Source organism: Corvus moneduloides, chromosome 5, assembly GCF_009650955.1.
Source record: "Corvus moneduloides isolate bCorMon1 chromosome 5, bCorMon1.pri, whole genome shotgun sequence".
Lineage (NCBI taxonomy): Eukaryota > Metazoa > Chordata > Aves > Passeriformes > Corvidae > Corvus > Corvus moneduloides.
This window is the reverse complement of record NC_045480.1, coordinates 11693904-11708577: the sequence shown is the minus strand read 5'-3', so window position 1 is coordinate 11708577 and position 14674 is coordinate 11693904. Positions and strand designations below refer to the sequence as shown.

The following is a 14674-nucleotide window of genomic DNA, read 5'->3' as shown; positions in this document are numbered from 1 at the left end:
TTCAAACCATGGTAATATGAAAAAAAAAAGTTGCTATAGCAACTCTTTAAGGACAGTGTACATCTTCACAAGCTTTTTAGTCAAAACAATACACTTGAAACCTTGCTTACCCAGAAGATTAGGCAATTGGTGCATTGATTGATTCAGATGGGTAACATATAGTTGGCTGTTAAAAAGTTCTGAAGAAGTCTGAAAGATGAAATATCCAGGGTTGTTTCTCCTTGACTTTTGTCTGTGCTTAGGAGTGGATTGAACTGGAGTGTTATATCTGCAAGTGAATACCATTGGGGTAGTAAGTTAAAGATTTAGTATAGCATACAAAGTACAGTTGGATTCCTGAACTTTCCACATGACTGAAAACTTGTGGAAAAAAGCCTTCTGTTTGGACCAGTGAGATATGTTTGAAATGAGTTTTCTCTCACTCGCTGCCTGTTGGTATCACAATGCCAAAGTGTATTGATGTCCTCAGATCTAAGAATGTACTGTGTGTGAAACCCTGGTGTTTGGCAGGGCTTAGGTGATGTTAACCAGGGGTTTAGAACTGCTGTGAGATAGCAGTTTTCACTGCTGTTTGAAATTGAGAAGTTTGGGGTTTCTTTTGGGGTATGTTTGTATTTGTTTTTTAAAAATAGAATGTGGGGATGACCTAGAGAACAACTGGCACCTTTAATTAAGTGCTACTCCTGAGAGAGAGTAGGAGAGCAGAAGCAGGAGACCAGGCTTCAGGAACTGAAGAAAAAATCTGTCTAGAAAGCAGTCTGTTTGCAAGATGGAAGGAGTGTTCTTCATTCATTCACACTTATCCCAGAGTGTTTCAGAGGGAAGAACTTGAAGCAATATGTGCATATTTGTTCTGCCAACTGCTGCAGAGTAATTGCATTGCAAACGTCAGAAGAGCTGTAGACAATTTAACTACTCGTATGGAAAGAGAAGATCTGTGTAATGTCGTATTAATAATCATGTAGTGTTTAAAGGGTCAGTAGCAGTTCTGGAAGCCAGGGTAGTATTCCTGATGGTGTTCCAGGTGTATGAAAGCTGCCAATGAGTTTGGTGCATCCAACCTGTAGCTCCTATTTGACAGCCCTTACTTTGCAGGCCATTCAGATTCTGACTGGAAGTGGGGCACTGACTGGATTAACTGACCTGCTGGGAGCCCCTGGGGTGACAGCCTGCATGGATATTGCAAAGATGAAGGATCACAGTCCCTGAGTGCAGTAAATAATACGTATTTGCAAATGTCATTGTTACTGTATATGCACTGATGAAGTGCATCATGTGTGTTGTCAAAACATTGACTATATGGATAGCTTTATAGATGTTCAGATTTTGCATCTCTTGCTTAATGCAACAATGATACATTATGGATTCTCTTTTGTGACGAATTTGTTATCAGTTTTATGGTTTCCAAGAATACTGAGAAATTCTGTTTAAATGAACACTTCTGAATCTGGTCTAAGTGTATGGAAACAAGTTTTGTAGCCCTCTGACATCAGCAAATATGAATTTATGACTGTATTAAAAAAAATTCATATATTTGTCTCAATATTGGCAGGGAACCTTAAAATACTGCAGGTTTTATAGTATGTAGTTTTGCTCTTAGGAGATGTGTAAGAAGCAAATGTGGGCACACAAACTGCTTATGAAAAGCTTTTCATGCTTGACATTTTCTAGAAGCCTAATTTAAGTTGCCATTGCCCTGGTTGTTCAGGCTGGGGGAAGGGATGGTAATCATGTGCAAGAGAAGACAAATAATTTTTAGTTAAAAGCCTAAATTAGGACAGGACTGAGTGTATTAAAAAAACAAACCAAGAAACAAAACCAAGAAACGACCATGGAAAAAAAACCAACCCTACCAAACAAACAGTCGAGAACAAACCACAACGCTCCAGCAAACTCATAATCTTTTCTTTCTTTTTAACCAGTTACCAGCTGGGCCAAGACAACCGATGCAAATTTATCCAACTCTTTAAATGGTTTGACCTTCGTGGGAATTCTGGATTCAAGAGTGGGCAGCAGTATCCAGGGCCTTCAAAACTTGAATTCTGGGACCCTGAGACATCTCTCATTGCCTGAATATGGACCTGGCCAGCTGTCCAGTGCGTTAGAAGATTGTCATAGCCTTAAATCAGTGGATTCTGGTATTCCAACTCTAGAAATAGGAAATCCAGAGCCTGTTCACTGCAGTGTGTTGAATGTGAAGAGAAAGCAATCAGAACCTGAACTCGTGCCTGACAGGGCTTTTCAGAGTGCTTGTGCGCTGCCACCATATGTGCCTCCACATTCACTGACTGCTGAGCATGACCATGCTGTGCGAAAATCCTCGACTTTCCCAAGAACTGGGTATGACACTGTCAAACTTTATAGTCCAACCTCAAAAACTCTAAATCGAAGTGATGATATCTCTGTTTGTAGTGTGTCTAGTCTTAGCACAGAACTGTCAACAACTTTATCAGTTAGCAATGAAGACATTTTGGACTTTGTGGTCACAAGCAGTTCAAGTGCAATAGTGGATCTCGAGACTGACGAGGCGCACTTTTCGGATGTTACCCTGAATTCCACTAAAGAGAGCAATGACCAGAGCCAGCAGCAGTATTGTCACGAGACAGATGTGGACAGTAAACGGAAAATACTGGGACCTTTTACAAACTTCTTTGCCAGGTAATGTTTCCATAAAATATATTTTAACAGATTATGTAAGATCTTAGGAGAAAGGTCTTGTTTGATATTGTGCTTTGAAAGATGTAATAGATTGCTGTTTTAATGTAGATTGGTATTAACATATTTTTTCTGTTATGAGTAAATAGGCAAATATTGCTGGGGACTAAGGCTCTGCATCCTATTCTATATTATGTTTATGATGTATGGAAGCATCTTAAATCTTGGAAGAGTCCTTCTACATTGCAGTAAAAGGATTTCTGAACAAGGTCTTTTTTTCTTCTGAACAGTGGCTTCTCCAGTGGTATCTTTTGTGATTTTGGCCAAGGTCCTTAATCTTGTGTCACATAAATAGATGAATATAGGTAGGATCCATACCTGTATTAAAGAGCTTTGACAGCTGAGGATTCATAAATAGTTTAGTAGTCATGGGATATTTTATTGATCATTCTAAGGGTATGAAGCTTAAAATACAAATACTTTACAAACACTTGGTGTGACTGCTCTTATGTTTCCAAATCTCAGTTACTGTTTTTTTTAATAGCCTTTTCCTTAATTTTTGTATGGAATGAAAACATCTGACATTGTGTCACCCACTTGTTGAAATGATAGCATTGGCCACCCAAAGCAGTTTCTAAATGTGGCCCTTGTATGAAGGATAAGGTTCCCCCAGGGAAGTGGGGAATGGGAAAAAGGACTAATTGGTTTCTGGGGGCTTGAGTTGTTTGCTGGTGGGTTCTTTTTTTTTTAAGTTATGTAAGGGCTTCATAATGTCTCCTAAGTTATGATATTTGAAGTGTGATATATTTTAGAGAAATTGTTCTAGAAAGACATTTTAGACATCGAGCAGAGTTGGCTGTATATAACCTGTTTTGTACATGGCTTCAGCTAATCTATTTTTCCTCATGTAATTTTTTTTTGCGTGAGACAAGTAGGCTAATAAAATGCATCAAGAATTGGCAAACATCATTCTTTGAAAGGCTGCCTTATTTGCAAAGCTTAAGAGAATCAGTTTATTTAGACCTACTAAACTGGCTGAAGCCTTTGTTGATTTTTATTCTTAGGTTAAAGTACTGTGCAGCAGAGCTCCAGTCATCAGTCGTGTTTGAGGTGCTGATGCTTTTGTGGACCCTTGTCTGTTTGTTGCCATGGAACCAGACTTAATTCTAAAGCAGGAGGCTTCTTGGCACTTCAAAGCATGAACTTTTGTTACCCATTCTGGTAGTACAACTGCTAACTCAAACAAATGCTGTCCTTCAGCCTTGGAGGGAGCACAGTGGAACAGGCACATTTAGACCCTGCTCAGAGTAGGATGCTTAACCACCTCTCAACTCTTCTTATCCAACAAAGCAAAGCCATCTCTCCAAATTCTGTTCCACTGTAGTCTGTGGAGGTTTTACCAGTGTTACAGAAACTGTAGTACTCACCAGACTGAGCTTTTTAACCTGAATCTTTGCAGGTACATTGAATGCCAGGAAACAAAGGCTGTCATTATTGCCTTTTAAATGGAGAACAGATAATCTTGGTCATTGGGTGATGTCATTGTAAGAATATGAGGATTAAGTTCAAACTAGGTGATCGGCTTTGAAGTTCCAGGTGCTCAGTCTGTAACTTGACCTTGAATATTCTTCTCTTTGGCATCCACTTCCTGTTCTGTTTTGGAAACAAGAGCTGCCCACTTTTTGTCTGTACTTGCACACCACACCCCCATGTTTTATGCATCTGTTTCATGTCATGAGGCCTGGTGGTGAGTTTCACAAGGTATTGAACAAGCAGGGAGCCTTGGAGGTTGTTCTGTGCCACAGAGTACTATCTATATTTATGCTGTCAGCATTGTTAAGGTTCAAAACATGCTGTTGCTAGTTTTTGTTGGTATTTGTAATCTGCCATCCATGGGGTTGAAAACTCCCTGTTCCCTGGAGTTCCTGTGGGCTCCTTGGATTCCCAGGGCTTAAACCAGTACTGAAGTAAATGAACCTGGGCCTTGCAGTGTATTGTTTGAAAGTAGCTGCTTTCTAGAGGCCTTCCTACCCAGCTCACCCTGTGCTCTGCACTGGGGTTTGTGTGCAGTGTGAGATGAAGAGGAGGTGTTTTGTTTAGTATTGCTAAAGACCAGCTTGCTGAGAGGGAGCTTTCTAAAGCAGTTTGTTGCAAGTGCTGCAGTGGTGGGTATAAACAAAGCCCTAAAAAGGAGTGTATTCTTAGCATTGCACTCTGTGCTGAAAGGAGTTTCAGTTGAGATTCAGTCTCGCAGGTTAAGTGCATAAATTTCACTTTAGAGAGCCAAGGGTGAATAGTGGCAGGAGAAAGTCAAATTGCCTTGGGTTTGGTCAGTGGCTGTCACACTTGTGTACAACATGGAAGAATGAACCCTGAGTGCTTTGTACACAGCCTTCCAGCAGCCCAGTGGTCATGGTGTAAGGCTGCAGTGCAGGGACTCGGCCTTAATCTGCATGTTTAGCTCTTTGAGGGCTTCTCTGGGTAGTAGGATACAGGTTTGAACCACTGAGAGCAAAGGTGAGTCAGCTTAATTTTTTGCACAGGTTATTGGTATTTGGTAAAAGGGAGAAACCTTGCTTCTTGAAATGGCACTTGTGCTTGTATGGAACCCCGCCTGGCCTCTGAGGATGTGTTAGTTTCTCTGATCTTATCGAGAGTAAATTTGGCCTTGACATGCCAGTTAAGATTTGTGGCTGCCTGTAGAGATAATACTGACAATAATTAGATGCCTTCAGTGCTTGGTCACATGTGCTTAAGCTACTTACATATCAGTTAGGGGTAAATCTTCTGCGGTATCAAGAAAATGGTTACAGAAGTACTTGCTTTAGAATATAGTTATTTTTTGGCACTCTCTAAATTTATTTTTCCTTTTGAGACTATATGCACATGTGCATGAGTACTGTGCACAAGGTTGCATGTTCTCTGTCAGTTCTGTGGTGTGTTATGAAGTGTTGGTTCGAGACTGCATTTACAAAACTATTTGTAGAAGATATCAAAGAAAAGGATGATGAAATGACCTGTTGGCTCATTTCCTTCAGTCCTCGCATCTTCAGGATCACTTGAGAGTGAAGTGCTCCTGCTTGCCTTCCTGAGCACTGTGGTGAAGACAGTTTCTCTGGCTCAGTTTGTTTCTTCAGCAGTTTGAGTATCCAAAAGGTCTGGTTGTTTCCTCAGGCTGTTGGGTGCATCTTTGGGTGTGGGCAGGAAGATCCAAAGTGAGAAAGAGGCCGCTTTCTTGCTTACGCACAGCTTTCCTCTTGAAAGAGCTTAAGGCACCACAGGTACAGTGCTCTCATTAGGCTCCAGGTTGGTGTATGAAAATGGATTATTGCTTCTGAAAGCAGCTGTAATGCTGACTGTTGACAAAAAAACCTGACATGTTGGTTGTTTTCAAGTGTCACTTGTATCAGCTTTAAAAGCCCAGAGGTCTTTCACGTAAGCATGAGTTGGAATTAATTTCCTTTATTTGAATATATGCAGGAACTTGGTTTGAAAACTAGTGTGAGCAAGTAACTGGGTGGGAGACTAAAGAGTAGTTGGCTTGTCTGCACCTTTGCCTTATTGACCCAGAGTAATCTGAGTTAATGAGTTATACCTTTGGACTTCACTTCTGCACAGTACTGCTGAAACTTTTAAAGTGTGTGGGTCTTAAACAGTTTTGCTGAATCAGAACTGTTGTGATCTTACTGCAGAAGTTGCACTTTTCATTTATCATTTTCAATTATCATTTTGGAGACTGAGAATGAGGATTTTTAGGGTTACACGGAGTGTGACCGTAAAGGGATTAGGGCTATGTACAGTTAAAAATAAGCCATGCAGTTTGTTTCATTTGAATGGATTACAAGCAGCGTAAGTCTTTACTTAGTCCACTGCATGGATATTGTCTGTTTCAGGAATCTGGATCTTCTTTCTTTTCAGGCTACTCCTAGAAGTTTCTGATCCAAGTATTTGGATCTCAGGAAACCTCTCAGGGGCATAGGGCCTACACATGAAGTAAAGGGCTTTAAGAACAACATTACATTGTACTATTTGCAAAGAATCTCTGCGTTTCTGGGAGAAAGCTTCTGGAGCAGGATTGGCATCCTATACCATACATAGAAGCACATACCTAGTCCAGGCTGTGACCTTACTTGTAATCTGATAAGAAAAAGGTCTTTAATTTTGAAATAGTAGCTACTGCTTTCAGTGTTAAGTCTGAAATCATGTGAATTTAATATGTTTATATCACATATGTACATACATGTTTTGAGATTATTGGTCACACATAATTTGTGGTTCTGAATTTAGGAATTAGGTCCATTTATGGAGTAGATCAGTCATCTGTGTTAATGAATAGGACCCTTTCATAATGCTTTTAATGAGAGGACAGCTTATTGTACTTCTCTAATTTTAGTGCTAAAAGGGAGGTAGAATGACAAGGAGCATTGTAGTGTTGATTTCCTGCTTTCATGTCTCCAAAAATGGGAATTCACTGAGCACAGGAAGGAAGAAAAATTATGAAAATAATTGCAATTGACTGATCTAAGATAGTAGATATTATGTTGTCTCCTCTTCCATGCAAGTTTCTGTTCAGTGAAGCCTCTTATAGTATTGGCTGTTCAGGAGGAGACAGGCTGAGAACAGGACTGAAGCGTGTAGGAGGAGGAACAGAAAGAGCTGGATGCACTGTGGGGGCAGATATAACTTCACTGTTTCTAACCACAAATGAATAAAACCAAACTGAGCTGCAGGTGGAGTTGGCCAGAAGCTGATGGGAAGGACTCCAGAAACCATGCCTCTGATGGAGGGAACCTGCATGGCCACCTAGCACAGGCTGCTTCCCTTCCCTGCCTTGGGCTGGGCTCCCGAGTGCTGTAGTTGCCTGGCACCACAGGATTCACTGCCCTGTCAGAGGGAAGAGAATAATTTGGTGGCAGTTTTGTCCTTCCCTCCTGTCCCTTCGTCTCTTCCCTGCTACTTTATCTGTGTGCATTTCTAGCAAATTGTTGTCAGTAACAGGCAGCTGAAAGGTCAGGGAAGAAAGGAGGGCAAACAAGCTCATGCTTTTGTGGTGTGGGAAGCAGCACAGGCACTGAGGATCTGTTTAACAGAGGATACTGGCAGTATTTCTGCAGCCTGTGAGGCATTCAGTTGTACTCATCTGAAGGGTGCTTCAGTCTGCACAGTGTGATTTTGGATAGTTCATATTTGAAAGCCACTCTGTCTACTTGAACTGACAGACTAAAGGTCCTCTCCCCACCTGTATTTACTACCACAGCTCTGTGTGAAACAAAAGAAAAGCTGCAGAATTTTCTGAAATAAATATTCTCTCTCCAAGCAAGTGTTCCACAAGTGAAAAGTTGGAATTCTACAAAGATAACAGCCTTTGCTTTTGATAAAGGTTGAAAATTGTATGATGCAGTTTTCAGAACTTCTGTCCTCTTATTCAGAGTATGAAGTTTTGAACTTTGTCATGTGGCCTGTTCTCCACTAGGTGTTGAACTGAAACTGTCTAAATTAATTGCAATCCTTATTTTCCCTTTATGTGTGGGATAATGTAACTCTTTACAATTACAATTCTTTTAGTTCTTCCTTAAACTTTTCACTAAATTTTGAGATGTGGCTCTTTAGAATAAAAGGAAGTTGCTTTTGTAGGTTAAAATCTTTGTTTTGCTGTTGAGTAACTGGAAACAGTTTTGCACATACAAGACTTTAAACAAAGAGGTTTGTTGAAGTTATTTGTTCATTATAGAAGCTAAGTGAAAATCTGCTCAGTGATACTTTAAGTTTTGGAGTTTTTTTAGTAACAGTACAAAACTGTGCAGTGAGGACTTAATGTGGTCTAGTTATTACTTAAAAGCAGGTAAAACGTGTATGTTTCTTTTCTAGTGGCTGGTGGGAAGCATTACAGAAGTCTGATACTGGCTGGTGAATGTGACCTGTAGCATAGATGGGTGTTGTATGTTGTTTGCAGCATTGAGCTATAATGCTCCCTGCATCCTCCCTTCCCCTGTGGGGTCACAAGTCCTGCCAGCAAACCTGCTCCAGCATGGGCTCCTCATTCCAAGGGGCCACAGGTGCTGCCAGGAGCCTGCTCCTGTTCTCACAGGGTCACAGTCTCCTTTAGGCACATCCATCTGCTCTGCTATGGGGTCCTTTATGGGCTGCAAGTGGATCTCTGCTCCACCCTGGACCTCCATGGGCTGCAGGGGCACAGCTGCCTCACCATGAGCTGCACCAGGGGCTGTGGGGGAATCTCTGCTCAGGCACCTGGAGCACCTCCTGCCCCTCCTTCTGCACTCACCTTGCTGTCTGCAGGCTTGGTGCTCTCACACAGTCTCACTCCTCTTTTTTGACTGCTGCTGCTGTTGTGCAGCAAGTTTTTTCCCTTCTTAACTGTTATTCCAGAGGAGCTACCACTGTCTCCGTTGGACTCAGCCTTGCCAGCAGCAGATCCGTCCTGGACCCAGCTGGCATTGGCTCTGTTGTACATGGGGAAAGCCTCTGACAGCTTCTCACAGCAGGCCCCCTGTAGCCCTCCACTACTGAAACCTTGCCATGCAAAACCAATACAGCACTGCACACACTTGCTTTTGAATAGAAAGCATAGAACTACAGACGTTTCTCAGAGATGTGTATGAGACTTTAGGAGCTAATTCAGATTAATGAAATTAAGGTCTGTTTTCATTCTGATTCATTGTCTATATGAAGGTTTAGTGAATGGGTGGGTTAGATGGTCTTTGTATCTTCATTTGATTTGCAAGAGCTTTCCTGATGTTTTCCTTTGTTAAAAGGAGCTGTGAGAAGTAGATGATGGGGAATGGAGAGTATCAGTGCAATTACTGCTGTGTGATACTCTATCTCTCTCTCCATCTGATCAAAGTACTGTTTAATGTTCAGATGACTTCTTTTTTCCTGAAAAATGCAGTGAGCAAGGTGAAATTAGATGGAATAAGTATCGTTTTTGCTCTTTGATGTTTTTATTTATACTGTCTCACTTCCTGTGTTACATAATCTGTGGAGAAGGTGGAGTCAATATTAACTTCGGTTTTAAACACATTTAAAAAGGCTCAAATAAGAGATGGTCTGTCGAAGAAGTTTTTCTTCTTATGTAGAATTTTATTAACAGAAATGATATATGGAAACCATGAATTTTCTGAATCCATTCCTTTATTTGTGTTGAGCCTCTCTTTTTAGTCATTAAATGCCTCCAAAGTTTTCCAGCCATACCATAAGAATAATAAAGAAAAAACCCTACAGTAAATATTAAGGTCATTCACACCTTAGAGCTGACAGAATAAACACAAGAACTTGGCAACAACTGGAGGTAGGACAAGGCATGTACTGGGTGCTTGGTCTCCCCTTTGTGAGCAGGAACCTTCCACGAGTATGGAATCACAGAGCAGTTCAGGTCAGAGGGATTTCTGGAGCGCTGTGTGTAGGTCCCTGCTTGGTGCAGGGCAACTTCAGCCCTAGAGCTTGTTGCTCAGGACCCTGTTCAGTTGTTGTGAGTACATCCAAGCTTGGAGTTAACCTCCCTAGACTGCACAATTTGGGATTTATCTTCTACCGCTGTGATTTTTTTTTTTTTCCCCCTCCCCTTTTATCTTTTTAAAACTTGCCTTGCAGCAGCTTGCTGCTTCGCCTCTTGGGTTTTATTCCTCATTGCATCCCTGAGGATGGTCATCCAGGCTAAATAAAAACACCTTTCTCAGCATCCCTGCATGTATGTTGTAGGCCTCAGCACCCAGCCATCATAGTGGTCATCCTCCAGTTTTTGATCTTATTTGTTGTAGTCCATGGGCCCCATGCTGGATACAGATATAGTCTTGTAGGTACCAGGCAGAGCTTTTACTCACTTTTTGCTTTTGATGTTTATGCAAACAAGTTCATATTTAATCTCTGTTGTTGCAAGGTCTTACATTTTACTCGGCTTCAGCTTTTTGCTTAGGATGACATTTCATGTGTTCTGTTTTTTTATTTGTGTGGTAATAGTGCTTCAAATCAATGAAGAAATCTACTTTCAGATTTTAGGAATAGAATTTTCATTTATTCCAATAACATGAGGAGAACTGGGAATTTGGCCAGCTAGAAAAGGATCGTTAATTATAGCTGGTTGATGCTAACATATTAGTTTGAAGTTGGATCTGAGTGTTGATTTTGTATGACAGTCCTAACTTGCTGAAACTCCATTTTCTGAGAATTCTGCAGTATTTTCATGGTAGACCAGCACTGTGCATTATCCATATGCAAAATAGTTCTTGGCTTACAGCAAGCAGTCCTAACAGCTAAACTCACAGGGTACTGCCCAATTTATCTTTGCACATTTCAGACACTTCAGGGCAGTCAGCACTGCTTTGTTCCCCTGTAAAATGAGGGGAATCTGCAAGAAAAAAGATAAATGCAGAATATTGTAGTTTTGATAAAATAGTTTATTAAACTCTACTCTTTTTCCCAGAAATACAGAGAAATTTCCAAGTTACCCTATTGCAAGCTATCAGGTATCCTGTAGTGCTAACTTATATTGTATTACTGTTTCTCTCTACTGTGGAACTATTTTTTTTCCAGACCTGCAGGTATCTGTTACCCTGTGAAGTGTCATTGTTCTTGATTCTTACCGAACATACTGGAATGTCAGTGGTTGGAAAACTTTGTTTATAAAATGTGGTAGGAATTTATAAAACATAATTCTGTGATTAGTTACCCCTTTCATAGGTAGGTAAATTTGCAGGCTGTCTGGCTCTATTTCTGTTGATTTGTTTATCCATAAACCAAGCATTGTTCTTTCTTTAGTCCGACCTTTGGCAATCTCCCAGAGATAAAATTCTGCAAACCCTACTTTTGTATGTAATTTTGGAATCTTATTCAAAGCATAACTTTGGACATGTTTATGGAGGTTCTTCACCATAGCCAAAGTACTTGAACTTTTTTAATGGTGTTCTGTCTGTTGGTTGTTTTGTTGTATAGGTTGACTTAGAGGTGATTGGGGTTTGAGAGAAGGGAATGTAAGAACTGGCAGTTGCTACATCTAGTAAATTATTTCTAGAAACCAGTGTTACTGGGTCATAACTACCAATTGCTGGCTTTTACCTTTGGAGAATGTAGATTTAGGGCATTTCAGGAGACTTTGGTGGGTCTCCTGACAAGAATGCCTTCTCAAGTCCATCAGTTCTCCAGTCACCATGATTTACGTGTCAGTCTTGTTCCTCCACTAATCTGGTAACAAAAATTCCTTTGATAGAATGTTGCTGTTTTTTCAGGATTTGTTTTCTCAGTCTCTGGAAATTGTTTAAGTGAGCAGGTTGGGAACATCTAGACGTGAGAATCTTTCTTCTGTTTATTGGTAAATTGCAAAAGTTATGATTAGTACAGAATAGAAAAGGTCAGTGGAGGATGAGAAGAAAACAATGTTGTTGTACCTTTTGACTAAATTCCATAGTAGAATTCCATAGCAGATAGTGTTAATTGAATTAATGCCACATAAGGTCAGGTGGCTGGACACTTTTGATGATAATGCAGCAATTACTTAATAAAATTTATCTTAATATATTTTTTGCTTAATAGGTACATGTTATTTAAAATGTCTTGTTTCAATGTAGTTTTCTGGATGCCTTGTGGAATAACTTTTGTGGAGACATTTCTTACAGTGCTTATGTGCTCAGTGTGGATTTACCTGGTTCTTATGATTAATATCTGCTTACTTATCTAAGGTCTATGCATGTACTTAGCCTTGGATAGGCCGAGGGGCTCAAGACCTTGGTGCTCTCTCCTTGCGTAGTTTAGAGTTATCAGGGTAATTTCAGGGTCTTCCTTCAGAAGCAGCTGAAATGATCTTTGACTTTGTTTCTTTCTTGCTTCTTAAGAACACATGCAAGTCTGATACTCATTTGAAAAATTGTCTTTCAAGATAAAATTGTTCTACAAAACTGAACCTTTTGAACTTTCTTCACTGTCCTTATTTTTCATCTGTTCTGCTCATGACACTGGTAAGTCCTTCCCGTAGTTAATTTGCATGACTATTCCACTTGTTTTGTCTTCTGAAAATAATCTTAATTGAAAGACTAATTAAAATTTGGAGCATGCATCTTGAGAGCAGGAGATGTTGTGTGTATTTTTAAAACTTGTAACAAAAATTTACTTACATTTGCAAATTAGTGTTGGTTAAATGCAGATAAGAAATTGCATCAGTTTGCATGAGCTGGGTCAGTTTCTTCACAATTTTCATACATGTTTCTGTGTACCAACTGTCTTTTTAAGAGTAAGGAACCCATTTACTTGCAAATGTAATCTCTATGCTAGATCAGTGTTAGGCTACCACAGAGCAGCATATACCATCTCACTTTTCTATTGCTTGCAGTTGTTACTCTGTGCTGCATGCCAGTAGTTCAAGTACTGCAGAACTTCATCTAAGGAGCCCTGGCAAAACAGTCACAGCAATACAGTTAAAATTCAGATTTTCTGAAGAACCCAGATGCTGTAATTGTAAAAACTCCTAAATCCTAAGCTCCTCTACCCTTTCTTTCAGGAAACTGGTGTTATCTTGGGCGTTCTGGTAAAAAAATACCGTGTGTTGCCTGGAAGTCCAGGGATGTGTGTGTGGACCAACAGGTGTCAGTGGGTGTGTATGTGCCTGCCTTGCTCAGCTCCACCCTCTGACAGCTCCTGTGTGAGCCCATCCATTTTTCCCGTTGTTTAAGTGACATGTGCCAGAGAAACAGTTCCTTGACTCTGGTGGTACCAAAGTTCAGAGGTATCTGATGGGCTCAGTATTGAGCCTGCCTGGATAGAGAAGACTTTGAGACTTTGAGACTTTGTGGTGGAAAGGGATGACCTCTTAAGAGGTGACTTCACAAAAGTGACTAACCTTGCTTGGAACAAAGCACAGCTGAAATGTGGAAAAATGAATAGTTGAATGCTTGTGGAGCTGCTGCTCTCAACTCCTCACAGGGCAGTAGTTGTTGGCAGTTGTGTTGCAGACCTCCTGTCTTTTTGGAAAGAGAATTGGACAGAACTAGATAAACTTTCTGCTTTGGTGGTGATTCCAGACTTTTTTTAAAAGCAAAAGCTTGAAAATGCTCTTACAGATGCAATATGGATAGGTTTGACTCGATTACTTGTTGTAATATCGTTAGAATATCTAATATCGTTAGAACCACAGTTTTAAAATTTGATTGCGGCTTCAGCCTGATCATGACAGCACACAAGGCTACAAAAATAGTGGCAATATATACATATGCAGTACGTATATATGGCAACTATTTTGTATGTTTATTTTAGCAGTGCTTGGAGAACCAAAATGGAATTGTTTCTAAAGTTTTATTAAAAAATAAGGTTTTCCTGACATTGCTAAACTTGCCTCTTGGTATTAACTTCCTCTTTTCCCCACAGAAAAGGCAGCTGGGCAGATCAGTATAGAGTGGTGATGGAATATCTGTATGTTCAAGCAAATGATTGTTCCATCTCTGTCCTACCACAGGATGTTCATTGTATGTAAAAATTAAACCTGGAGTTAGAATTAAATTCTCTTCAGGTAGGTAATCCCTCTCTACAGCTCAATTAAAATAACAATGTTAAACAGCTGTTTGGTGCCAAATACTGTTTTTAGGGGACTGTGCAAAAGCAGTTTTCTAATTGAAATTTGATCTCAATTTAACTTCCGTGCTTGGCTTCTCTAAAATAAGCAGCTGCAGACACTTAGTGTAAAATAGTTACCATGTGCAACAGAAATGAAGATGTAACCCATGACACTTTAATGACTGCACACTAATGAGACTGCAGACATCATGCATCATGTCAGATGTTCTTGTTAATATCCCTATTGTAAATCATCATGATGTGCTCTGATAGTTGTGAAGAGGACAGTGATACTGAGATAATGATGAGCATGTGATCTTTTCTTTCAAGGCATGTCAGCCCTTTTTTACATTTAAGATCTCAAATTAATTTTTGTTATCTTAAAACCCTTGTAATGAAACTTTGACATCTTTTACACTAGAATTTCTGAGCTCATCTTTGGAGTAAAGATCTGTTTGTTTAGGGT

General features: G+C 40.1%; 1 protein-coding gene across 1 annotated transcript in view; it reads left to right on the top strand.

The window, feature by feature from the left end:
- Positions 1 to 14674, top strand: part of TBC1D14 (TBC1 domain family member 14) — a 64879-nt gene that overhangs the window by 3759 nt on the left and 46446 nt on the right. The window contains exon 2 of the mRNA XM_032108564.1: positions 1923 to 2658. Within this exon, the coding sequence (XP_031964455.1) occupies positions 1923 to 2658 (736 nt within the window). The remainder of the gene's footprint in view (positions 1 to 1922; positions 2659 to 14674) is intronic.